The following is a 27,368-nucleotide window of genomic DNA, read 5'->3' on the forward strand; positions in this document are numbered from 1 at the left end:
ATGGATGGATAGGTGACGAATGGATGAAGAGAAGTAGTGTATGTCGGATAGGGTATATTAAACAAGGGAGGGTTTTATAATGCATGAAAGTTCTAATAAGATTATCAAAGTTCTACTTCATTCATCTCAAAGTATCTAATGTGAATGGGATTGTAAGGCATATATATATATATATATATATATATGTGTGTGTGTGTGTGTGTGTGTGTGTGTTTTTGTTTATTCAAATGTTCAAATATTAACTAGAAATTGAAATGAAAATAGTTGGCATAGAATTTTATCCATGTGTGTTTTTCTTAGTAATATTTATTTTTGAAGAAAATATAAATGGTAATCAATAAGAATTTAATATATATATATATATATATATATATATACATTTCACATACAACTAGAATTTGTGAATAATAACAATAGATGTTTTGAGTTTTATTTAGATGTTTTTGAATATAGTGTTTTGTAATATTTCATAATTTTAAAAATATTATGCTTATATATGATGTGTCTAAGATTGATATAAATGACCACTTTATTTCGATTTATATCTTGATGTATATCTATTTATTTATAATAAAAAATAAATATTTGTAACTTTTTATTAATTTATTATCTTAAATCGGTTTTTATTTTTATTCTTCAAAGTATACTTCTAAACATTAATTAAAAATTTAATTTTCATTGAATTATAAAATTTTAATATATATTTCTTGAATTTTAAGATTAAATTATTGTACTTTATGTTTTTTGAATATTTGTTGTAAATATGTCATAATTTACATGCAATGCTACAAAGTTTTATTTTTCTACTAACAATCATAGGCATCTATTTTTTAAAAAAAGTACATAGACATGCGTACAAACATATCACTCATACAATATATTTACTTATCAAAGTTTAAAAAAAATTTCTAAGTTTATTATAAATCCATAAATATTTTTAAAAATACCATGTAATTGTTTTAACTTCTTCTAAAAGTTTTTTATGATCCAAAAAGTATCCTATAATTTAAATACTTGTTTATCAAGTGTCATGGTTTTTAAGAAATTTTTAAATGTAATTTTTATGAATAATAAATTTTATTATTATTATAAAATAAAACTAAGACTATATATAAATATATTTAGTATTTAAACCAAATTTAAGATACTTTAGCTTTTTCATACTTAGCAATAGTAAATAATACATATACATATACATATACATAATATTAAATATTATTTCTTTAATCATTTTAAATAAATAAAATATTGATTTAAAGTTTAGATTTAAATGTTTTTAGAATTTTTTCCGTTTTTTATAATTTTCAAAACTTATTCTTTTGATTTCTAAAAAGATTTCTTTTAAGTTATAAAACTATTTTAAAAATCATCTTTAAAATATATAGTATATAGAATTTTTATAAATATATTTGATTTATTACAACAATTAATTTAAAAAAATGTAGAGATGTGATAAACTTTCATTAATAAGTGCACTATCTGAATGATCATTTTTTTTATTATAAATCTTTCAAGAAATATAGTCACAATCATTAAATGACTAAAATTTATTCTTCTCTTTATCTTTGATGGTGATAGTTTCAAGTTTTAAAATTTTACTAATCAGATAGAAACTTTTCTTAAATTCTAACAAAAGCATTATCCAACTCTATGATTTCAAGTTTAAATTATTCAAATACTACTTATTAGAGTATCTACATTATGAATTTTATTATTTTTTGAACTGAAATTTTTATTAATTTATGACCTAAATGTATTATTTTCATTTTTATTTATATCTATCCACAATAACAAGATGAAATTTATATATTATAATATAAAAGAGGTGGATCTTATAATATACTAATTTAAATATGGCCACTTTTGTATTTAGAATTTTGAACACAAATAATTTTTCTTGATTAAAGAAATATTGCAATCATTGGATAATTTTGTCATATATTAGAATATGTTTTAATGATCATTTTGTTAAATATTTATAATTGATGAATATCAAATTATACAATTGAAATATATTTTATAAAATTATTTCTTAAAATTATAATTGTTCTTTATGTCATTTTAATAATTTTATAGCAATAGATTTAATTATTAAAAAACATTCAATTAGAATAAGATAATATGTAAAGTGATGCAATACAATTCAAAAGTCTTGTAATATGAAAAAAACTTCATATTAGTTGAAAGATTCGACTTAAAATTGTGAAAAGTCCAAATATTCTATATAATGTTGCTCCAAAAAATGTAACCTTGAAACAAAAAAATGCAATTATAAAAGAAGCTAACATATGAGATATTTTGAAATCCAATTATAAGAAAAAAAAATACAATATGATTTACATTCAATATAATTTTATAAACTTTAAATATTATAATCCAAATAAATTTAATAATTTTTCAATAAAAGCTTTTAAAATCTAAAAATTATAATTTTTTTATTTTAAACTTAATTGATTTTAGATATTGTTGTTTATTTTTTTAAATAATATTTTTTTATAATATTAAAATATTATTATTTTTTTTTTTTTAATTTTGTTTATAAATCTATAGATATCATGGACATATATTTATTATAATTGTTACCTAGATAATATGAATAGATAGAAATAAATAAAAGTAGATTAATTTCATAATATCTTCTAGAAAAGCTTTATATAGGCTTCATAGTTGCTACTTTGACTTTACATGTGTTTATAATTGATTGGTAGGCTAAAAACTTGGTCAACAAGTTAACCACATGCCACACATGTTGGTAGCTTGCAGAACAAGTTAACTATATGGTGTCCATATAAAAAAATTGCTTTGCAAGTTAAGATATGTATTGTACAAAATCAACACGTTTTGGAGGTCCTCTAGAACATTGCGACATAGCTCTTAGGTAGATAGTATATATATAGGCAAAAGTAAAGCCTTCTTCATTCTTATCAACTATTTTTTTGCTTCTAGTTTAGTTTCAAGAAGTTTCTAATTTTTTTGTCTTTTGGCAATAGCCATTCTAATTTCTTTTTAATATACATACTTCCTTATTTATATTATGTCATACTTCTTTGAGAAAGTCTCTTTTATTTATTTGCTTTCATTAAGTTCTTGTCTTTGATAGATTGACAAGAATATACTTATAGTATCAAAGCTTCGTCTTTTCTTGATCAAGAGTAGATTATCTCTTTCTTTTAATAAGACATGAGCATATTAGAAGTTGTGGATTATCCTCTTCTAAATTGATATTGTTTTTAGTATTTTCTTTGCTCTCAAGTTCTTTCTTTTACTTGTTTTGAGTAATATTAAACATCTTATCTTTTTTTTAAGTATTATTATAATAGAGCTTATCAAAATAAAGAATATGATGGCATAAATGTAAGAACTTTTGAGAGAGTTAATGCTTGTGATGAATGAATTCAATTTACCATGACAAGAAGGAATAAGAATGACAAAAAAAAGAAATATAGAAATGATTGAAGTTGCTTCAACATCTCTACCAAATCATATTCTTTCTCCTATAGTGAAATATCATTTAAGTATTATAGAAACAAAAATTACCTTACTTGAGAAGTTTCATGGTACAAGATCAAATTTTCAAGAATTCATCAATTAAGTACAACTAGCAATTGAATTTCAATCCCAAAGCTATTCAACTTGATGATCACAAGTCAAGTTTATTAAAATATTACTTTTTAATTTTGCATTATCATAATCTTGATCTTTTTTTTAATAATGTGACCTAATATTGAATAATTTGGAAGCTTTCTTGGTGGAATTTTAATCTATATATAGAAAATATGATATAATTTATGTTATAATGAACAAGATTCATATTTTGTAACAAAAAAATTAATCCATAACATTGTATGCTTCATAATATAGATAACTTGCAATTGATATCAAGTAGAATGATGTTGTACTTATTAACCAATTTCTTTATGGATTATTATATGAGGTAAAGAAAGTGATGCTCAGTTTATTTGATCCTCAAACATTGAATTAAGTAATTGATTTTGCTGTAAACTATGTTAATTGACTTTTTGGATTTTAATATGAGAATCATATAAATAGGCTTCAACGTTGTTACAATTCAATAGCAAAATCAAAGTCTTCTCAATACATACCTTCAAAAGTAGAGGATATACAAATTAATATAATATATTTTAAACTTTATTTGTAAAATAAAAATTATCATTGTCAAAAAGGATTATATTTATATTGTGAAGAACCAAAACATACTGCTCAATATTGTACAAAGAAGTGACACAATCATAAAACAAGAAGTATAACTATCAAAAAAGATAGTATGTCAAAAAATAATTTCTCCAACAACAATAGGAATTGTACAATTGGAAGCTTATACAATACCAAATGAAGGTCTTATTCTCTCTTCAGAATCCTCTCTTTGTTTTATAATAGATGTTAGTTTAGGATCTAAATATCACAAAGCCTTTGCCTTGCTAGGTTTAGGAGCCTCAGCTTGTTTTTTAGATAAACAATTTGTTGAAAGACATAATATACTTTTAGTAAAGAAAACAAAACTTATTCATGTAGAAGTCATAAATAATTGTCGGTTATCCTCTAGAAATGTTATTTATAAAATATTTTCTTTAAGAGTAGTAACTAATGGTCATAGTAGCTTTGTGGTATTTAATATCATTTGATCTCATTTTAATTCAATCATTTTAGGCTTATCATCCTTAAAAAAATAGAATCCTTAAGTAGATTGGATTTCTCGTACTCATGACTTTTCTAAAAGTATAATTAAGTGTATAATTAATCAAGTAGAAAATCATAAGTCTAGTACAACCAAACCTATATTTATATATGTAAGAGTTTTTTTGTATGTTGGAAAAGAATGAACACCTTGTGTCATTTATGCCACATCTATTTCTAATAGTGGAAAGACTTCAAATGGCATTTCTAGCAAATATCAAGATTTTAAAGATATATTTGAAAAAAAAATGCAAATACTCTTTCACAACATTCTTTCTATAACTTCTTAATTAACGTTTAAAAAAGAGATCAACCACCATTTGGACCAATCTAAAATTTATCACAAAGTGAATTAGCTAAAATCAAAGAGTATATTAAAAAAAAATTGTCCAAGAATTTCATATGCCATTCCAAATTTCTAGCAAGAATTTCAATTTTATTTGTGAAAAAAAAAATAGATCATTGCCGATATGTGTTGATTATCAAAGACTCACTAAGATCACTATCAAGAATATATATCTACTATCTTTGATATTTGGACTTTTTGATCAATTGAATCAAGCTAAGATTTGTACAAAAATAGATCTACAAGAGACATATAATCTGATATACATAAAAAAAAGATGAATAGAAGATTGTATTTCAAACCAAGTACGAATATTTTGAATATAATATTATGCCATTTGGACTTACAAATGCACCAAAAACTTTTGAAAATCTAATGAATGATGTCTTTCAAGAGTTTTTGAATGATTTTATTGTTTATTATGAAGATAACATCTTAATCTATTCTAAGAATCCAAATAAATATAAACTTCATATTTTTTGTATATTTCAAAAACTAAAACATGTGAGATTTTATACCAAGATAGAAAAGTATGTATTTCATACTACTCAAATTGACTTTTTAAGATACATGAATTCAAATAATAGACTTATGATAGATCCTAAGAAAATTCAATCTATTATACATTGGAAGATTTCAAAAACAATAAGAGATGTCAAATGCTTTTTGAAATTTCCCAACTACTATCAAATCTTCATCAAAGAATTCTTTTAACTTGCATATTTACTTATACATTTGACTTATAAAGTCAAACTTTAATGGAATCAAGGAAAAGAAGCAATATTTGAAGCTTTAAAGACATTGTTTAATTTTGCACCAATCTTGTATCATGTCAACTTTTTTAAGCTATTTTTTTATAAAAATAGATGCATTAAATTTTTTTTGAGTACCATATTGTCACAAATGAAAAAAAATAATAAACTTTACCTAGTAGCTTTTTATTTCAAAAAAGTTTTAGTAGCCAAGATCAAATACAAAATCCATAATAAAGAACTTCTTACAATTGTGGATTACTTTGAAGAACAGTGACATTATCTAGAAGTTGCTCTTAATTTAGTCACCGTTGTCGTAATACGTGATGTCTTGCTTGAGAATGCTCCAAGCACCTGACTGTGGAAAGAAGAATAGAAATTGCTATAATAAAATCCTAATTCTAATAGAATACTAATAATGCTCTAATTTGACCACAATAATGCTAAACAAGCTTAATCAAATTCAAAGAAACCTCAAAGAAATTTCAAAGAAACAATAAGAAATCTTAAAGAAATATTAGAATAATCACAAATATCTCTCAAATATATCTCAATTCAATCTTAATTTAATCCTAGTTAAAATCCTATTGGACTTCGTTCAAACTTTAGGCCAAAATTAATTAAATCTTAAACTCTAAAAAAATCCTAATAAAATCCTAAACCAAACCCTAATCAAATCCTAAACCCAAACCCTAAATCCTAAATTCTAAACCAAACTTTAACTAATCCTAAACCAAACTTTAACTAAATCCTAAACCAAATCCTAAAACCTAAATCAAACCCTATCTAAATCCTAAATCCTAAATCAAATCCTAAACCAAATCCTAAATCCTATCCTAAACCCTGAACCAAACCCTATCTAAACCCTAAACCAAATCCTAATCCTAAACCAAATTCTTAACCAAATCTTAGTAATTCCTATAACAGATTTAAACCTCAATAACTAATGAATAAACATTTGATCTTAATTCAAATTTTTCACACTTATTAAAAACTTAATTAAAAACAATCACAATTTTTTTGAAAAGGATCGGAATTACGAAATAGGCAATAACCTCAAAAATGTGCTTGGGTATTGATTGGCTTTCTTCTCTAACCTTGATGCCAATCTTCCAGAGCCAATATCTCTTCTTTGCATTGTTTAATTGATCTCAAAATTCTCAATTATATAGCAAAACAAGTCTTATATCCTCTCACATAAGTTTCATTCCAATCCAACTAGTAGATTGCAAGGAATCTTAAAAACCCTCACTAGATCTAAAATTCTACTTTCTAAGACCTTGACCGATTTAAACCTCAATATTCCTCAATTCAACTGTTAGATCGAGCTCAAATTCACAAAACATAATAAACACAACTATAACCATAATTACAAAAAAATTCACCTGTAGATCTATTATAAAACTCTTGAAATCATCCAAAACATAAACCCTATTTTATTTCATAAAATCCAAGTCATCTAAAACAAACCTTGACTTTGCAAAGCTCTTACAAAGTCATAACAACTTCAAATCACCCAAAATCAATACCCATAGAAACCTTATCCAATCTTCTATCAAATCTCCTTCTTTGATCTGCCAAAGAGTCCCGGAGTTGTCATCGAGAGTCAGTTTTGTGCCTTAGGGTCTGATTTCGACCCTGGTTCATAATCGGCTCTCTCCGGGTATCAACATCTAGTTTTTTTAAGTAATTTTTACTAGAATTTACTCTTAACTTTCTCCTAAAGATGTCTATATCATTTATTTTTCCAATCTACCTTATTTTGCCTTATTTTTGGTCCTACAAAGTAAGTAGAAGCTATTTTTTCTAAAAGGGCAGCATTACTACTAAAAGTTTTATCACCTCCCTATCTTTTATCCATATTTTTCTATCTTTTCTTTTAACTTGGCTCTTCTATAATAAGATCCATACTATCATCTTTTACCATATAGTCATATTATAACACGACACCGTATATATGAATCATAAGAATCTTGAGTATTTTATATCAATACATATTTTGAATTGTTGCCAAGCTTATTGGAGCATGTCCTTGTCATGATTCAAATTTAAGATCTTTTATTGAACAAAAAAACAAGATTTGTCAAACATATTTTCTAGACAATCTTACTTTTTACAAAAAGAAAGAGATGCTGTTTTTGATCAACAATAGATATTTTTTTTAAAGCTACAATACCTTCATTTTTGAGCAATGAAATCAATACTAATTATTGATTCAACTTTTTTTAAGTAAATTTAATCAAGTATGTCTTTTGATCCTCTTATTTATAATATTAAAAAAAATCCTTTAAGATCTCATGATACTTCAAAGTTTGAATTCAAGAATAATCTATTATATTTCAAGGCATATTTTATATCATGTAGAAAAACTATCTTAGGTGAAGAAACAATTAAGTTTTTTCTTGACAACATCTATCGCTATCATGGATTATTTAAAGATATTATATTGAATAAGAAAATTTAGTTTGTATCAAGATTATGAAATTTTTTTTAAAAAATTTTAAAGATAGACATAAAACTAACTTTGATTTTCCATCCTCAAATCTATAGACAAATAGAACATGTAAATTAAGTTTTGGAACAATATTTGAGGTGTGCCATCAATTACCAATAAGATGATTGGAGAACTATTTTTTCTATTGATAAATTTTGTTTATAATAATATAAAAAATTATTCATTGTAAAAACACCTTCATTTATTAATTATGGTTATCATCTATAATTTGATACTTTTGAATTTTTAAACATATATAATCTTGCAACAAAAGATTTAGCAAATCATTTATCTGAGCTATATACAACAATAAAGGTGCGACCAAAAAAAGCCTCAAAAACAACAAAAAAATAATATTGATGCCTATCACATAGAACAATCTCATTTTCACGTTGGTGATAAAATATAGTTACTTCATTATAATAATAAAACTATTTGCTCTTATAACAAGTTGGATTATTGTAGACTTGGACAATTTCCTATGTGTAAACAAGTCAATCTAGTTGCTTATTAATTATATCTATTGAAGTCTATTAAAATCCATCTTGTATTTTATGTATCTCTATTGGAGCCATATAAGATAATAAATATCTCAAAAAGACAATAAATACCACTGCATCCTATAGAAGTGAATAATAATAATTAAAAATTTAAGGTAAAAGATGTCTTAGATTTAAGGCAGTGCTGACTTACATAGAAATATTTTATTCATTAGTGTAGATACAATATTAGCAAAAGAAAATGAGAGCCAATAAAAAAATCTTATAAATACAACAGTGAAGGTCAAAGCTTTTCATCAATAACATCTATCAAAATCAAGATGAAGGATAGCAAATCTTTGTTATAAAAAAAACTTAATTTATGAAATATTACATTCTATCTTCTACCCTTGCTTGTATTTTTTATATAATTATAGCAATAAAAATATGGAGAATCAATAGTTAACAAATTCAAGTCAAAAGCCATAATTTATTAACTTACTAAACAAGACATTGCAATTATCACAACCTTCAAGATAATGCAATAGAAATAAAGACCTTCAAGACAATGCAATGGAAATGAAGACCTTCAAGACAATGTAATGGAAATAAAGACCTTCAAGAGCAACATATTTTTCTTCAAATAGATGGAAAAATACAAGACATTTGGTATCACAACTTAGAAAGAAAATCTCAATATTTGGTGATTTTATTAGAGTTAGGAATGACTTTTGATGGTATTACAAATGTTTTGTTTGAAGGAAGTTACAAAGATCTCAATAATGATCAAATAACAAGGTGGCCTTTCTATCCTAGAATGAAACATTACAAATGATTAAGATGACCTATCAACTATCTTCAAAAGAAACAATGATCACAATACATGGCAAATATAATTTGTTATATCTTAGACTTCTTCAATATATCATCACCACTCCTCAAGGAACCTATGTCTATAGGGGAGGATAATATAACAAACATATATTTATTATAATTTTTATCTAGGTAATATAAATAGATAGAAGTAAATAAAAATAGATTAATTTTATAATATCTTCTAGGATAGCTTTTTACAAGCTTCATTGATACTACTTTGACTTTATATATATTTGTGGTTGATTGAAAGGTATGATGAACATAGGTATTCTAATAAATACTTATATGATAAGATAGAAATAGATAAAAGTAGATAAAAATAGGTTAATTTTATAAGACCTTTTAGAAAAGCTTCTTAGAAGCTTCATAGATGCTGTTTTATTTTATATGTATTTGTAGTTGATTGATAGGTTAGAAACTTGGTCAACAAATTAATCAATTATTCGTAGCTTGCAAAATAAATTAATTATGTGGCATATATATAAAAAACTTGCCTTGCAAGTTAAGATATGTATCTTTCTAAGTTAACATGTTTTGGAGATCTTATAGGACATCGCCACATAATTCTTAGTTAAGAGTATATATAGATGCAAGAGTGAAGCCTTCTTCACTCTTGTCAATGTCTTTTTAGTCTTTAGTCTTGTTTCAAGACTTTCTAATCTTCTTATTTTTGGCAATAGCCATTCTAGTGCAATATTATATCATCTTTGAGTAACTTTTTAATTCCTTTCAATCATATAAGAGTATATGGAAGATTTTTTTCTTCCAAATTCATGTCCTTGACAGTTTGACAAGAGTACTTATATATCATTCATGTTTTGTTTTAGAAGTGAGTGGATTACCTTACTTCTATTCTTGTGTTTTGAAGGTTGCAGACTATCTATCTTTAAAAAAAAATTCTTGTTTTCTAACACTGATCTTTTCTTTAAAGAGAGAGGATTATTCCTCTTTGTGGAAATTTTTATTAGAAATTACGGATTATTCTTCTTTGTGGAAATTTTTATTAGAGGTTATGGATTATCCTCTTCTAATTTGACTTTTTAAATTTGTTTGAGTTGTCTATGGAAGGAAAGTTTATGGATGCTATTCTTAGCTAAAGTAAGAATAGATTTACAACTATTGTAGATCTTTATGAAATTATTAAGATTCTAAGGATAGAAATCTCCATTGATTTGTACTTTTAATGAAAAAAGATTTGTGACTCTTTTATGATTTGAATTCATTCTTAGAAGTGTTTATGGCAACATTTGAAAAAAGTGATAAAAAAAGAGTAGAAGAAACCAAGCTCTTATTTTTATGGCAAGAATCACAGTTAGCTATTATATATCTTGCTGAATTCTAAAACCTCACTTGGGACGTGGACTGGAATAACAAAGCACTTATCAATCAATTTTGATACAGGATGAAGGATAATTACAAAGATTTGTTACTGACAAAGTCAAAGACAAAATCTTTAAAAGAATTTATTGCTCAAGCTATCGCATGTTACAATTGATTATTTGAAAGATGTCAAGAACAAAGATATGGTAGAAGAGGAACAAATCAAATAATGATGGCAATTCCTAAGTTTTTAAAATCTTATTTATCAAAGCTAGAATCAATACAAATTGATACAGTATGTTTTATATCCCTCATAGAGCAGGAAAAGAGTCAAGAGGGCTTATGCTTATATTATGGAAAAACTAAATATACTATTTAACATTATCCAAAGAAACAATGTAATTACAAAATAAGAAGCACGATTGCTAAAGAAGACAATGTGTTGAAAAATGAGTTGCTCCAGTTACAATAGGGACCATGCACCTAGAATCATGTACAACATCTAGTAAAGGTCCTATTCTCTCTTTTAATCCTTCACCTTATTTTATAATATAAGTCTGTTTAGAATAAAAAAAATCACAGAGTTTTAGTCTTGTTGGATTCAAGAGACTTAGCTTGTCTTATAGATGAAGACTTTGTAAAAAAAAAAGATATATTTTTAGTTAAGAAAATCAAACCTGTGCATGTAGAAGTAATAGATGGACATTCATTGTCTTTTAAGGATATTATACATAAAACTATTCTTGTAGAAGTAGCAATTAGTAGTCACAATAGTTTAGTAATATTTAATATGATTAAATCTCCTTTTAATTCAATTATTTTAAAATTATCGTGGTTAAAAAAATATAACCCTCAAATAGATTCAATTTCTTGCAATCTTAATTCCATCCATAGTTTAATCCAAGGTCATGCTATGTAAGTAGAAATCCATAAGTCTAATATATTCTAACCTTTATTGATAGATGCGAGAGTTTTCATGCATGCCATAAATAAAAGACCATCTTTTGCTATATATGCTACATCCATTGCTAATAGTGAGAACATATCAAGTGGTATTTCTAGCCAGTATTAAGATTTCTAGGATGTTTTTTATAAGAAGAATGCAAATATTCTTTCAGAGCATCATCTTTATGATTGTACCATTGATCTTCAAGAAGGAACTCAACCACCATTTGGACCAATCTATAGCCTATCACAAAATGAATTGGTTGTATTCAAAGAATATATTAATGAGAACTTGGCTAAGAACTTTATACGCCATTTTAAATCTCTAGCTAACACTTCTATCTTATTTGTGAAGAAAAAAGATGGATCTTTGTTGATGTGTGTGGATTATCGAGGACATAACAAGATCACTATCAAGAATAAGTATCCTCTACCTTTAATTTCAGGACTTCTTAATCAACTAAATCAAGTAAAGATCTATACAAAAATAGATCTATAAAGAGAATATAACTTGGTCCACATCAAAGAAAGAGATGAATGGAAGATTGCTTTTCAAACTAGGTATGGACATTTTGAATATAATGTCATGTCTTTTGGACTCATAAATATACCAACCATTTTTTAAAATCTAATGAATGATTTCTTTTGTGAGTTTCTTGATTATTTTATAGTTTGTTATTTAGATAACATTTTAATTTATTCTAAGAATATAAAAGAGTATGAAGTTCATGTTCATTATGTATTACAAAAACTAAGAGATGCATGATTATAGGCAAAGATAGAAAAGTATGTATTACAAAAACTAAGAGTTGCATGATTATAGGCAAAGATAGAAAAGTATGTATTCCACATTACTCAAGTTGACTTTTTGGAATACATCATTTTCAATGAAGGCCTTATAATGGATCTCAAGAAGGTCCAAACTATCATAGATTGGAAGATCTCAAAAACAATAAGAGATGTGCAATTTTTTTTGGGCTTTCCCAATTATTACCAAATCTGTATCAAGAACTTTTCTTAAGTTGAAGCTTCACTTACACATTTGACTTGTAAAGACAAACTTGAAAAGAATAAAGAAGTCAAAGCATTATTTGTTGCTTTGAAGAAGGAATTTACTTTTGCACCAATTTTGTATTGTGTCAACTTTTTTAAGGCATTCTTTATGAAAATAGATGCATCAAACTTTGTCTTGAATGCAATATTGTCACAAATAGAAATACATGATAAATTCCATTTAATAGCTTTCAATTCCAGGAGATTTTTAATAGTTGAGATTAACTATGAGACCGACAAAAAAAAACTTCTTGCAATTGTGAATTCATTTAAAAAATAGATTCATTATCTAGAAGGCACTTCAAATCCAGTCGCAGTATATACAGATCACAAGAACCTCAAATATTTCATATTGGTGCATGTTTTGAATTATCACTAAGCCCGTTGGAATATGTCATTATCAAGATTTGATTTCAAGATCATATATTAATATGGAAAACAATAAGATTTATCAGATAGTCTTTCTAGACGCTCTTATCTTATACCAAAAGAAAGAAACGTATATTTTAATCAACAAAGAACAATCTTCTTGAAGCCAAAGCATTTTCATCTTTGAGCAATGAAATCAACATTGAATGTTGATTCGACCTTTGTCAAACAAATTCAATTAAGTATATCCTCTGATCTTTTTATTCATGATATGAAGAATCTTTCTTCTAAGTCTCATGATGTTTCAAAGTTTGAATTCAAGAATAACCTACTCTATTTTGAAAGACACCTATATGTTCTAAAAAGAGAAGGACATTTACGTGTTCTTCAACCACATTATGACTTTCTAGGAGCAAGACATTTTAAATACAATAAGACTTTAGAACTTATATCCAAAGATTTTTAGTAGCCGCAAATATTGAAAGTGGTAACAAACTTTGTCTACTCATATAACATTTGTTTTAGATCAAGAACTCTTCATCATTGATCCTATGGACTTTTCTTACCATTGCCTATATCAAAACAACTATGGTCTTTCATTTCTATGGATTTTATTATAGATCTTTCAAGTTCAAGTTCATATGACTTTACATTCGTAATTGTAGATCCCTTCACCAAAATGGCATATTTTGTACCATATAAAGAATCTATTTTAGGTGAAGAAACAACCAAACTTTTCATTGATAATATCTATCCCTATCATGAATTACCAAAGGATATTATTGGATAGAGAGACTCAATTTGTATCAAGATCTTGGAGAATCCTATTCAAGATTTTAAAGATGGATATAAAGCTCTCTTTGGCTTTTCATTCTCAAACTGATGGACAAACAGAAAGAGTGAATCAAGTTTTGGAGCAATATTTGAGGTGTATCATCAACTATCATCAAGATGATTGGACAATTCTTTTACCATTGGCAGAGTTTGCATACAATAATTTAGTATATTCTTCTATTCAATAAACACATTTTTTTTCCAATTATGGTTATCATCTACAACTTGATATTTTTGACTTTTCAAAAGTTGATAATCCTACAACAAAAGATTTAATAAATCATTTCTCAGAGCTACATGCAAGAATGAAGACATAATTAAAGGAAACTCAAGAACAACAAAAGACCAATGCAAATGCCTATTGCAAGGAGCAACCACAATTCAACATAGGTGATAAGGTATGGTTATTTTATGGCAATATCAAAACTACTCGTCCTTGTGACAAGTTCGACTATTGTAGGCCTGAACCTTTTCCTATTTGTAAACAAATCAATCATGTTGCTTATCGATTATATCTATCGGAGTCTATAAAGATCCACCTTGTATTTCATACATCTCTTCTTGAGTCATATAAGACAATGAATAATTTGGGAAGAAGACAAATATCACCTCTTCTTATAGAAGTGGATAATAATCAAGAGTTTGGCATAGAAGATGTCTTAGATTCAAAGCGGTACTGAAATAAATTGGAATATCTTATTCATTGGCATAGATATGATATTAGTGACCGCATATGGAAGCCATCAAAGAATCTTGCAAATGCAGCAAAGAGAGTTGAAGCCTTTTATCAATGACATCCATCAAAATCAAGTTAAAGAATAACATATCTTTAAAAGAAATAAGACAAAAGAAAAATAACATTTTATTTTTTATCCTTCTTTGTAGCTTTTGTGTAGTTAAGAAGATGGATAACCAATAACTAGCAAATTCAACTTAAGAGTTTTTATTTACAAAATTACTAGACGAGACATTGCGATTGTTATAACCTTTAAGACGACAAAATCAAAATAAAGATCCTCAAGAACGACATATCCTTCCATGAATAAATGATAAGATATAATGTATTTGGTATCATGACATTAGAAGAAACTCCCAATGTTTGGTGATTTTATTAGAGGCATGAACAATTCCTAATAGTGTTCTAAATGTTTTATTTGAAGGAAGTTATAAAGGCCTTAATAACAACCAAATAATAGGATGGTCTTTTTGCCATGGTATGAGATATTATCAATGGCTGAGAGGGCCTATCAACCATCTTTGAAGAGAATAAAGATTAGAGTATGTGGCAAATACAATTTGCCGCATCTTTGATTTCTTCAATATATGAAGATCGTTCCTCATGGAACTTATTTCTAGAAAAGAGAGTAATATTATAGACATATATAGGTATTCTAATAAATACTTATATGATTAGATAGAAATAGGTAAAATTAGATAAAAGTAGGTTAATTTCATAAGACCTTTTAGAGAAGCTTCTTAAAAGCTTCAGAGATGCTGCTTGACTTTACATATGTTTGTAGTTGATTGATAGGTTAGAAACTTGGTCAATAAGTTAACCATGTATTCTTAGCTTGTGGAACAACTTAACTATGTGGCACACATATAGAAAACTTGCCATGCAAATTAAGATATGTATCTTGCTAAGTTAACACATTTTAGAGGTCCTATAGGACATCGCCACATAATTCCTAGTTAAGAGTATATATGGAGACAAAAGTGAAGCCTTTTTCACTCTTGTCAATGCCTTTCTAGTAGTTAGTCTTGTTTCAAGACTTTCTAGTCTTCTTGTTTTTGGCAATAGCCATTCTAGTTCAATATTATATCATCTTTGAGTGACTTTCTAGTTCCTTTCAGTGATACAAGAGTATATTGAGGTTCTTTTTCTTTGAGATTCATGTCCTTGATAATAAGTTAGAAACTTAGTCAACTAGTTAACCACGTGCCATATATATTAGTAACTTGTGGAATAGGCTAATTGTATGGTGTCCATGTAGAAAACTTACTTTGTAAGTTAAGATATGTATTGTGTAAAGTCAATATGTTTTGAAAGTCCTCTAAAAGCTTGCCACATAGCTTTTAGGTAGATAGTATATATAGATGTAAGAATGAAAGTCTTCTTCACTTGTCAATTCCTTTCTTGCTTTTAGTCTAGTTTGAAGAAGTTGAACATGACTAATTTGTTCAAGTAATATAAACTATGACACTTTGTAGAGAGTATATAATCTGTATGTTTCTTCATTATAAATAAGTTTGTTATACTAGATAAAATAGATTATTTTGGTGAAAAAAACCATCACTAATTAAAATTAAGTTTTATTTCTAAGAGTTAGAAGGTCTATAATAAAATACATTAAAAAAATAACCATGGTATTTTTTAAATAAGAAGTAGTTGAAAAAGACCACATGGTTGATACTTAGGAACTTTGATACTTACTTGCATATTACTAGATTATATTTTTTATTTTTATTTTTACAAAGTCTTATTTATATGACCATTATATATATATATATATATATATATATATTTTATTAGAGCCAAGCATAAGAAAACCATAGCATGTTTGAATAATGTAAAATCATAGATATCTTAGAAGTACACATAATAAACTTTTGAGATATAATAAACTATTATTAAACTTAAAGTTATTTCATAAATAATAATTATTATGCTTTCTAATATTTTTTGATAAACCTATTAATCTTTAATGCTATATATATAATTTATTTATTCCAACTTAATTAATATATTATTTTTGCTTCATGTCAATATTTTTTTATAAGTAAAAAGTAACATATCTTTCTTAGATTTTTAATAAAGAACCATAGAAATATTCAATTGATATTTTTTAGAAGTTTTCAAGATTGAATTTATTTATAAATTTAAAATATAAGAACCTAAAAATCTATTTAATATTTTGATATTTAAAAAAAACTTTATAAAATTATCTGAGATTTTATAATATGTATATCTTGTTATTATATAATAAACCCCTTCAAATAAATAATACACTTTAAAAAAAAATAGAAATTTTTATTAAAAAATTTAAAATTGGTTTTAAAAGTTAAAATTTGGAAAGCAATATGTAATATGATACAATTTATTATTGTTTGTATATTAATAAAGTAGTAAAATATACATATATATATATATATATATATATATATATAAGAAAATGATTATAAATATCAGCATCATAAGTTTTAAAAAAAATCTTGCATATCTTTGAAATTCATAAATAAGACTATAATTGTAACTACATATACTCCTAAAAAAATCTATGATATTTTTATTGTGTATTATGTAATTATAACTTAATTTAATCTTTAATTTTCAGGATTTTGTAAAGTAATCAAAAATTAAATTAATATGGTAAAAAATTAATCTTATTAAATTTATTTAATAAGATTGTAAATTAAGTCACTTTGTGATAAAGCTTATCAAAATACTATATCATAGTTTCAAAAAGAATTTTAAAATAGGATTAATTTTAAAATAAATATTTAAAATAAATTAAAATATATAATATCAATTTTATTTAGAAGTATAAGTTTAAGTTTATTGTTGGAAGAAATATATATTTGTACAATTATTTTAACTTTTTATTTTAAAATGTTATATTTTAATTATATTTTTTTTGACAAATGTAAGAAAATATGTTGTGTATAGTTTTAATAAATATATATATATATATATATATATATGCATATTCATGTATATTTGAGCAATTTTGACATGATTTTTTTAAACATTTGTAAAAATTATTTTCCTAGATGGCCCAAGGGAAATTCTAAGGAGCAACACTATTCATGCCTAACAAGAAAACAATCCACTTTACTCTCATTGTTTCCTTTCATGACATTTTAGATAATTTTCCAAAATCTAAAACCAATAAATAAATCATAAAAGACTTCTTAATTTCAAGCAATCACCAACTTTGAAAGTTGCAGCTTGTGACCTTCGCTCCTAAGCACAAATAAAGACCCATAAATTGGGCTACCTAACCGTTACTTGGTTAACTGTTAAACTTCGTTTTTATATATATATATATATTCAAGGTTTCGCTGAAGATATCACTCTTACGCGCTACCGGTGTAATCCATGGAAGTATCCTAATTAGGGTTAAAAATGCCAGTTTTGTAAGCACACCACCTAAGTTACTGGATGACTTTGGATTCTGTGACCAAGCTTTGTTTGTTTGTTTGTTTGTTTGTGGGCTGCAGAGCGAAATGTCTGTCCATTTATTCTGTGCCTAGAATGGGCTGCTGGTGCTGTACCCACACTTAGTCTCACAAGCTTTGAACGCTCAGTTTGTTACAGTGGAAGAATTCTTGCTCTAGATCTCTTTCTGGATGGTGATTTTTGTTAAATCCCTTTTTCTTTTTTGGCTTGGAATCTTGTTTCATCAACTAGGTACTGGTCTCAGAATGGAAGGTAGTTTTTTAGCTGAATTTTGTTGCTTCAGTTCGTGCTTGTTAGTGAGACTCTGAACGAGGATTGTGTGTTCTCGGTTGGAAGGGTTTAGTACAGAGGACTGTAGGTCTCTCTACCCTTGAGTTGGAGAATTGGGTCCCATGTGAGTCGTGTCGGAACATGGGCTTTGTAGGCGTTTTGCTTTGAAAGAGTGTTCTGTTGTGTTGTGTGCTGTGGAATGGAGTTGTAGGGTTCTGCTGGAAATACAGGAGTGAAGAGCAAGGGGTGGCTGTTGAAGCAATGACACAGCAGCAGCAACCATTGGTGGCCAGCAAAGCTTGTACCCCGAGCATGGAAGTGTGAGCTGCTGCATCGTGTGAGACTGTGATGGCTTGTCAAGTCTCAGCTCGCTCCAGAAACCCTTGCGTCTCCTCACTGCGGTGTAAAGACTCTGGCAACTTTGCTCAAAGGTTTGTGTCCGGAAGGTTGTGAGGATTATACTGCTGTTCTTCTCCATCTTCTTTTCTTAATCTTTTAATTTGTCATGGTCGTGAAGATCAGGGTTGATCTTCTCATGTAGCTGTTTGAACAGTGGCTATGACCGTAACATGAAATGGAAAACCATAGATTGAGCATATGTGGGTTTCCTTTAAAATGCAGAACCTGTGATGATTATTATGAAGCAACTCATTGGACAACAATAAATTGCACGAACTTTAACCATGAATTATGGGTAATCCATATCAAAGAACGCGGATCCATGCTGAGTACTGGAAGGCATAGATCAGTTGATTACCTTGCGACTTGGTCCAGTCAGTCATAGATGAACCTCCAAGAAGGCAGCTTCTTTCACCATCCTTCTCCTGTGACGCTTGAACTCTTCTCAGATTGCTCACCGCAGGTACAATTACGATCAATACTGATCAGCTCACGACTGCATTTGCAGTCTCTTGCGAATGAGCTGAGGAGATGATTTGAACTGTCAGATTGTAGCCGAGTCTGCTAAGTGGTGGGTTGAATTTAGGGCTGCTTGAGAAAGTTGTGAGGTAGCGTTGCATATTGTGGCCCCCATCGAAATTAGAAAGTCGCAATTGGAGATTGTTAAGTGAAGGCAAGAATAGGACGCAGATTTAATCTATTTTATTTTAATGTTTTCATTCTTGTAATCTCTTCCTTAGGGATGATTATTTATTTATTTATTTACATATTTTTTCATTTTGTATTCCTGATTAAACTAATTACGTCACCGTTTCTATCTACTCATGTTTTAATTTTCAATTTTTGATTCTTCTTTTTTCTTTTTATTGTCATGTGTTTCACCATGTTCACAACCGACCTGACCCCTTCGTGAACGTATTCATAATTAATTATCTGGGACCAAATTTTTGCAAGATGCTTTACTTGCGGAATATCCTGGAGGGAGGATTCCTGGCTGAAGGCTGAAGTTTAAGGCGGGTCACTTTTAACGTTGGACATCCCCCACTCTACAGTTATGGATGAAGATCTCGCTTCTCTTTCAAGCTTTTACTAATTTTTAGTCATTGATCTTGAATTCTTGCGAGTACTTCATAGATGTGTTGATCACCCAGTTGTTATGTACTCTTAGCACTATTACTTCCTACATAGAAAAGCACATTGTTGAGGAGATTGTGGAGTTATTGGAAGCCATACTATCGAGTTGCCAAGTATTCAACTTGCATTAGAGGTGAATGTTCCTTAGATTCTATGCTTATAGTTCAGGCTTATGAAGCTTCACAAAGCTGAGTCTTCGGATCGATAACATGATTATTGCAGATGAGATGCGCAATTTTAATCCACCTGGCCAGAGATCCTTGATTTGAGGCGGTGTCTTCTTATCGAGGACGGTTCCGTGTGCATAAAATTGGGGTTCTGTTATATGCCAAGTTGTACAGATTTTTCTTGAGAGGACTTCTTATGCAACGAGAAAATTATAGTTTTAATTTGGAATTTGGTTTATTGAGGGCTAAACATTGAAGAGTTAACAGTTTTAAGTAGCTGCAGGGTTCAACTTCACCAATTTAGGGGTTCAGTTAGGTAGTTCGACCTATTATCACTTTGTGAATTTGTGAACAACTTTGAGGGAGACTAGTTACGCTAGGGTTTGCCATGCAGGTTTATCAAACAATTTAAAATATATATATAGTGACGGATGGTACTGATTAAATTTAAGATTGTGAGCATGTTGAGTTGTCAGAGCCTCGCTGCCGCAGGCTTGGAAAGCATGGCTGTATGTCTGGGCTTGGCTCATTTCTATGCATCTCATCTCTGCTTCTTGCTTCTTTTTCAATGTGGCCATTTTGCACAAGTCTGACAAGACTGTGGACAACGTCAACTCATGATACCTACATGACCGGTTTTTAGAAGCTTGAGTGTTCGATATTCTGGGGTTTCTCATCTCATATTGCGTTGCTCATAATGTTGCTAACAAGACCTAAAGGTGAAAGAAGTGCACTTGGATGGCAGACTGCTAAATTTGGTGGGGGACATAGTATGCAGCACAGGTGACTTTGTGTGGTTTGGATTGTGCTTTCTGCGACATTGATCTTGTCACCTCCGAATCCTTAAGATTGGTCATGGCAATTCTGGATTGGGCTTTCAAAAAGGTACTCACTGCAGATCTTCTGGTTTTCTTTTAAAACACATTCTGAAATGGACTTTTGAAGAACGGCACTAAATTTCTTGGAGGTCATTCAATTCATGAAAAGTGCTGCATAAATGACATTCGTGGAGGTGAATGAAAGCATCTACACATTCGATTTCTTAGTTATGTTGGATTATGACATCTTGTAGCACGTTTTCGACCATGCAGTTAGGATCCAGTTTGCCAACATCACTGAAGATTGAGCAAGCAAATCATTCAATCTTTTTGGTTATTATTGTAGTCTTTTTAGTACACAATGGCTAGTACCATAAATTATCTGTGATGTGACTTGTGGACTTCTCAGTATATAAGGGCTTCCTGCATTGGAATTGGCTTAAAACCGCCTGCTTTACAGTGCCTTCTGTCTGAAGTGCGGTGATGGATTTCTGTGTGGTGAGTCAAGAAGCTTGAAAATCCCGGACCTTTATGCTGAAAATACCCCAGATGTAGGGGTGAAGTATCCTACATTACTGGCCTCTCTCAGCTTGTCACAAAACTTGCGCCTATCAGATTATTCCCTACAGTATACCTTTGTTCTGCGGTTTGCCTCCTTGCTGACCGTCCAAAACCCTTCGACCTCAAACTAAAATGAATTTCATAACTTTGATTCATTTCAACATGAATCGATGAAATGTTGCCATTCGATAGCGCTCAGTCAAACAGAATTTTCATCAGTTGACTTGGTGAAATGGTCAATGATGCAACAATGAAACATTTGGCGTCGGTGGTATATTTCAGGGTGACCAATGGCGGCCTGCAGCCTCTGAAGTCATTGACGAATTCAACCTCCCTGGCATAGCAACGCTGCTGTGGGGCAATTGCGGTAGTGGAAGGTTATCAGGCTACCCCCCTGCTCTACCAGGTTGCAGTTCGACTTACGTAGCATTTTTTTGTAAAAAAACTCAAATGTCGAGGATAGGTAGAGACAAAGGTTCGTGCTGGCTGCGCTGTTACCATGGCCGCAGCAATATCTCCACTACAATTTCGAGGCTGATGAATCTCTTCTGCGCTGATTTTAGCGTCGGCAGTCTTTGCTGGTGGCCGCACGATCATTGTACTGCAAAAGGGACAGATGCCTGCGTGATAATGTTAAGGTTTGTAAAAAATTATACATTTCACCTGTGCTTGTGCAGATCAGCGTTGGTAATTGAAAAATGGTCTTGCCAACGTAGCTGAATGTCCTTGTTCCACACAATCTCTACCCTTTGGTGTTCAAAAATACTGCAGGGCGCAAATGTACTTGGGTTCTTTTCTATCCCAAGACTCCTCATGCTTTTTACTCACAGAATCTGCACATCCCCGAAATCTGAAATTTGCTTATCTTGTGTGAAACTTCTTACTGAAGTTGATTGTGATGAAAAAGAGACTCGAGGACCTTTGGCGCCAGTCGAGGTTTGTGATTGTGAGGTTGGATGGAACCATAATATTACGATTGTTTCAATCGATTCCTGCGGTTAATTAGAATTAGAATCAGTGCTACTTCTGAGGTTCAACTGGTGCATACAACAATTGGGGGCCATTTGCAAACGGGGAATTTCTGTCTCTTAAGTGACCTTGGTACGTGAATATGATGGGGATTAGATCCCTTACCAGAGGTTTTTAGGGCGTAGAAATTCTTCGCACGCATATGATCCCTTACTCTACCATGTGATTTGCAAGGACAACCAGGACAGGCAAGAACTGCGCCGTGGAATTGAGTAGAATGACATACTGGTCAAATTTACCGGCATGTGGTGTACTCACATAATGCAATATCGATCCGGTGGTTGTGAAGGAAATCAGCGAAGTAGACTGATCTTGAACCGCAGACTTCTTCTTCAAGCTACAGGAATTCGCACACCTCCATCATGCACCACCATTGACCTGAAAAATCGACCGCACCATGAGGAAGATCACCTCGAGCTCGAGAATCAGGCACGATTGGTAGAACCTCCATGAGCTTATAAGAGCTCGAGTTGCCAAAGTCTCAACACGCAACTTTCTGATAGTGAACTCACCAGAGAATTGATCATTCACCTCTGGAGATTGTTTAGTAGCAGTGATATGGCTATTTACAAGTCTCATAGTCCACAGTGCGCCGTTTGGATGGCTCTTACACTGGTGACATGTGTTGGTGGAAAAATTCTTTCGGTAGCTGCTACTTGGGATGACTCCCACCTCACCCCCTCCTTCTACGACAACAAATGCCCGCATCTGCAGAAAGTGGTGTCTAGCAAGGTGGAGGCCGGAAGGCGGCGTGACCAGCGATTGCCAGCTTCCGTTCTGCGACTCCACTTCCATGATTGCTTTGTCAACGTAAACAGGCCCATTCTTGTCTATAATTAATGATGTTACGCTAGGCATGTTTGTCATATTACACGCATTGCTGCATGGTTAATCAAGAGGTCAACGACTCATTGATTTAACGATGGCTACCTATTCGAACATTTTCTCGGCAGGGGTGTGATGGATCCATCTTGCTCGACGACAGACCAGGCTTCGTAGGGGAGAAAAGTGCCGCCCCGAACTTGAACTCGGCGAGAGGGTTCGAATTGATCGACGATATCAAGCAAGATGTGGAGGCTTTGTGTCCCGACACAGTCTCCTGTGCTGACATATTGACCATTGCAGCCCGGGACTCCGTTGCCTTGGTGGGTAGCTAACTTCGCTGTCAGCTCATTTAGTTCTCAGACATTGTCACAACAGTTTTACAGTATGGATCAATGACTGGGGAACCTATCAGTGTTACCCAGCCTCGAACATGAAACTCGTTGGTGGGAGGATGAATTAATGGATAATGATGAAGAATTCAGACTCCAGTTACACAAGTCAATCTGTGCATGCTAGTAGTTGGCTGTTGAGTGGTTGAGAAAGATAGTGTCAAAGTCAACCATGACCTGGTTGACTTCGGGGTCAACTTAGCAAGCTGTCTCTGTATCCTATCTAGCCACGATACTCGCCGGATAATGAAGATTCACAACGAATTGGAAGCCTAATAATGGTACGCTCACAAGATCTGCAATATTAGTTGAAAATAGTTGATGTGTGTATTTGTGTGGGTGTTGACCAGAGTGGTGGCCCGTATTGGGAAGTACAGCTTGGCCGGAGAGACAGTCTGACAGCCAGCAAGACCGATGCGGAAAATTCCATCCCCCAGCCGACCTTCACCGTTACTCAGCTTGTTGCTAGTTTCAACGCTGTTGGGCTCAATGAAAAAGACGTCGTTGCACTCTCAGGTACTCCGACTAACACTTGATTTCCAAATGAGTCGACACGATAGACAGAAGGGTGAGTTTTATCAGGAAATGAAAAATCTGGTGATCATATCATTCAATTCAGGAACAAACAGTATTGGGTTCTAAAAAGTGAAGGCTTCTGCTGACTTCGACTTGGTATATATTTTCCAGGTTCGCATTCGTTTGGCAAGGCAAGGTGTACTAGCTTCCAGAATCGTCTCGGAAACCAAGCTAGTGGTTCGCAGTCTCCAGGCTCAGATCCATTTCTGGAGAGCAGTTACCTTGCGAAGCTGCAGACTCTGTGTCCGTCGAATGGAGACGGGAACACTACAGTCAATCTAGACCACTTCACTCCAGTCCATTTCGACAACCAGTATTACAAGAATCTGCAAGCTGCGAAGGGGCTGCTCAACTCAGACGCCGTGTTGCATACCACCAACGGCCAGAGCAACCAGCTTGTGGAAATTTATGCAAATGATGAACGCGTTTTCTTCAAGGACTTTGCCCAATCTGTGCTCAAGATGGGGTCGATTAAGGTGATGACTGGAAACAAGGGCGAGGTGCGTCGCAACTGCCGGTTACCGAATACTATTCGCGCTTGACACCCTCATTGGTTGCTCTGGCCGTTGGTGGTATGCAACACAAAGTTCGTCTCAGACTAAGCAGACTGTCAGTGATGCCCTTGTCGATTGTGATGTAAATGATAGGGGATCTACAAAACAACGACCTCGCTCAATCTGTGAGCAGACGTAACATAAAAAGGGACGAATAAAAACGATATGGTTCAATATTAAAAGCGTCAAATCTGTTTATCAGATTGCAACCAAGATGAAAATGAACATTTGCTTCTATATGTCTCCAACCACTCTTATTTGTGTATTCCTGGACTAGTGATTGCCATGCTTATCCATCAATGTTTTGATTAAGAATTGAATGGAAAACTTCGGTATCAAACTATTTAGATTTTTCAGATAGCAAAGGTCCATTTCGCTAGCACCATTTCCTACAATCATATGTTAAACTATCAATTTCAGTGATGTAACTAGACTAGTTAATTCTGCTGCAAATCTTGCGGATTTCTCCACCGCTTCCTTCAATCACCCTCACATTGCCGAGCCTGATGAGTGAGGCCGCAAAAGCGGCTGTGAAAGTAGACCGGGGTGATGCGAGGACATTGACTCGGGCTGTAGTGGTCCTGTCGGTGGCCACTCGTTGGTCCAGCTGCAAGATGCCCTTCCTTGCGATCAACTGGTTGTAGAACGTATTGTCCATGATGTTGGGCGTGGCTTGGTCAAGGTTCACGGGACTCCCCAGTCCAACTCCTTGTTGCGGACAGATCGCCTTGAGACGCATCACGAGGTTGGGGTCCATGGATGGGTCAGCACTGCCAGTTCCCTCGAAGTTCCAGAGCCGTTCATGGAAGAAGCTGCAGTGTGTGATGCCGACAGAGTGAGCTCCTGCGACAGAATAGCCCATGAAATTCGACTGTTAATATTTGTCTCTCGAATCCGGATTTGGACAAAAACTGAAACCAACTCTCGTTTAAATGGAGCTGGGAGTTGGTATTATGGTATTCGTGTTTAATTTACCGAGAAGGGTGACCATGTCGTTCCTTGTCAAACCTTGGGCATTAAAAATCCTGGTGGCATCCGCCACGCTCACGGTTGGGCCTGGCAAGTTCACATTGTCAGCTCTGGAGACGCGCCCATCTCTACGACCAGTCGGCATTGCGAAATTCGGTCCTCCAGACTGCAATGGCCACAATTCATGCACATTTTGTCCCAAATAGTAAGCGAATTGTTTTTAAATTTTTTATTTTATGATTGGCTGTTCCAGAGAGTTGCCAATTCTGAGTGATGCTTCTCTACATCAATGAGTTTACCGCGTGTGGCAATTAGAACCAAGATAATGTCGTATATAAACAATCATGCGCGTTAGTGTAGTTCTTACCAGCCTGACGGCGTCTCTGGTTGCCAATGCGATGATGTCCGCGCAAGACACCATGCCAGGGCAGACCCTCTCCACGGCAGCTTTGGCGGTGTCAATGAGATCGAAACCGCGGACAGTCAGGTTCGCCCCTGCGTCTTTCTCTGCTGAATTAGTGGGTGTGCTGTTTATCAACAACGAAGCATCGCACCCCTGCCAACGTAGAAGCCATAATTAGCACAATTAGAACGTTGTTTTTGGTGCAACATTTGTTGTTCAGATCCTGCTAGAAGTGGCTTGTAGATAACAAAACGTGGTGATGAACGATACGATAACAGACAAGTCGATTGACTTTAATCTTAACATCGTCTCGTATTAGCATATATGGAATATCAAAAAAACCTTTGGTTTGGGCAAGCACCGTGACAAAGCAGTCGTGGAAGAAGAGCCGTAGAAGAGCGGGCGTAATGGACTGGTCCCTACTGAACCTATTCTCCACTACTTGCCTGACAATCGTTTCAGTGCCAGGGCAGATGTTGTTGTAAAATCCTACTCTCAATGCTTTCGTTCCATGGAGCAAGCTCATCAACCTCACTAGCAATAAAACCACACCCCACGCCCCTCCCCTAAGTCTTTGCTCTGCCATTATTCACACCCAAATGCCTTCGACTTCTCACACTTCAGTCAATCGCTGTGTGTCAATCCCTCAGATCAAACCCACACAGGTCTAGTCACGCAAGCATACTCCAAATCTTTCGCAACCTTTATAATTTATTCGAGCTCGGGGCTTGACAAGTCCCCATTCAACCAAGTCAGTTGTATTTTGGTTGAGAGCCAACGCAGCAAAAAAGAAAATTGACCAGCAGATTTGGCACTCGCACAAACCAGCCTCTAGCCGAAAACTCCAAGTGCAGACGAAAACATTTACATCTGCATCAACCAGGATCATCGAATGCAGAAGCTCAAAACGAAGGACATGAATCATTAAGTG

The 27,368-nt window shown here is 31.7% G+C and overlaps 2 protein-coding genes and 2 long non-coding RNA genes across 4 annotated transcripts; 3 read left to right on the forward strand and 1 right to left on the reverse strand.

The window, feature by feature from the left end:
• The first annotated feature begins 18,442 nt into the window (after positions 1-18,442).
• LOC149989603 (uncharacterized) lies at positions 18,443-19,789 on the forward strand. The gene is made up of 2 exons (XR_016502337.1): positions 18,443-19,044; positions 19,235-19,789. It is a non-coding gene; the product is annotated as an uncharacterized LOC149989603 (long non-coding RNA).
• A 133-nt stretch (positions 19,790-19,922) lies between these two features.
• LOC112279555 (uncharacterized) lies at positions 19,923-20,591 on the forward strand. The gene is made up of 2 exons (XR_012217056.2): positions 19,923-20,063; positions 20,369-20,591. It is a non-coding gene; the product is annotated as an uncharacterized LOC112279555 (long non-coding RNA).
• Positions 20,592-23,185: 2,594 nt separating this feature from the next.
• LOC112279619 (peroxidase A2) lies at positions 23,186-25,247 on the forward strand. The gene is made up of 4 exons (XM_024514244.3): positions 23,186-23,531; positions 23,675-23,866; positions 24,286-24,451; positions 24,623-25,247. Exons 1-4 carry the CDS (start codon positions 23,280-23,282, stop codon positions 25,051-25,053), a joined length of 1,041 nt encoding a protein of 346 aa, XP_024370012.1. The 5' UTR covers positions 23,186-23,279; the 3' UTR covers positions 25,054-25,247.
• On the reverse strand, positions 25,215-27,368 carry LOC112279620 (peroxidase 57). The gene is made up of 4 exons (XM_024514245.3): positions 26,799-27,368; positions 26,402-26,590; positions 26,041-26,200; positions 25,215-25,908 (listed from the first exon to the last, which is right to left on the reverse strand). The coding sequence occupies exons 1-4, from the start codon at positions 27,021-27,023 to the stop codon at positions 25,499-25,501; spliced, it is 984 nt and encodes a 327-aa protein (XP_024370013.1). The 5' UTR covers positions 27,024-27,368; the 3' UTR covers positions 25,215-25,498.

Source organism: Physcomitrium patens, chromosome 3 (genome assembly GCF_059467195.1).
Source record: "Physcomitrium patens ecotype Gransden chromosome 3, ASM5946719v1, whole genome shotgun sequence".
NCBI classification, from domain to species: Eukaryota; Viridiplantae; Streptophyta; class Bryopsida; order Funariales; family Funariaceae; genus Physcomitrium; species Physcomitrium patens.

What these genes read in the sequence shown, in the direction of transcription:
- LOC112279619 (XM_024514244.3), top strand. Translation starts at nt 23,280, where the DNA reads ATGGCTATTTACAAGTCTCATAGTCCACAGTGCGCCGTTTGGATGGCT. An exon ending in TCCATGATTGCTTTGTCAAC is followed by an intron (nt 23,532 to 23,674) that starts GTAAACAGGCCC and finishes TTTTCTCGGCAG; the next exon opens with GGGTGTGATGGATCCATCTT. An exon ending in AGACGTCGTTGCACTCTCAG is followed by an intron (nt 24,452 to 24,622) that starts GTACTCCGACTA and finishes TATATTTTCCAG; the next exon opens with GTTCGCATTCGTTTGGCAAG.
- LOC112279620 (XM_024514245.3), bottom strand. Translation starts at nt 27,023, where the DNA reads ATGGCAGAGCAAAGACTTAGGGGAGGGGCGTGGGGTGTGGTTTTATTG. An exon ending in TCCACGACTGCTTTGTCACG is followed by an intron (nt 26,591 to 26,798) that starts GTGCTTGCCCAA and finishes CTACGTTGGCAG; the next exon opens with GGGTGCGATGCTTCGTTGTT. An exon ending in CGACATGGTCACCCTTCTCG is followed by an intron (nt 25,909 to 26,040) that starts GTAAATTAAACA and finishes ATTCTGTCGCAG; the next exon opens with GAGCTCACTCTGTCGGCATC.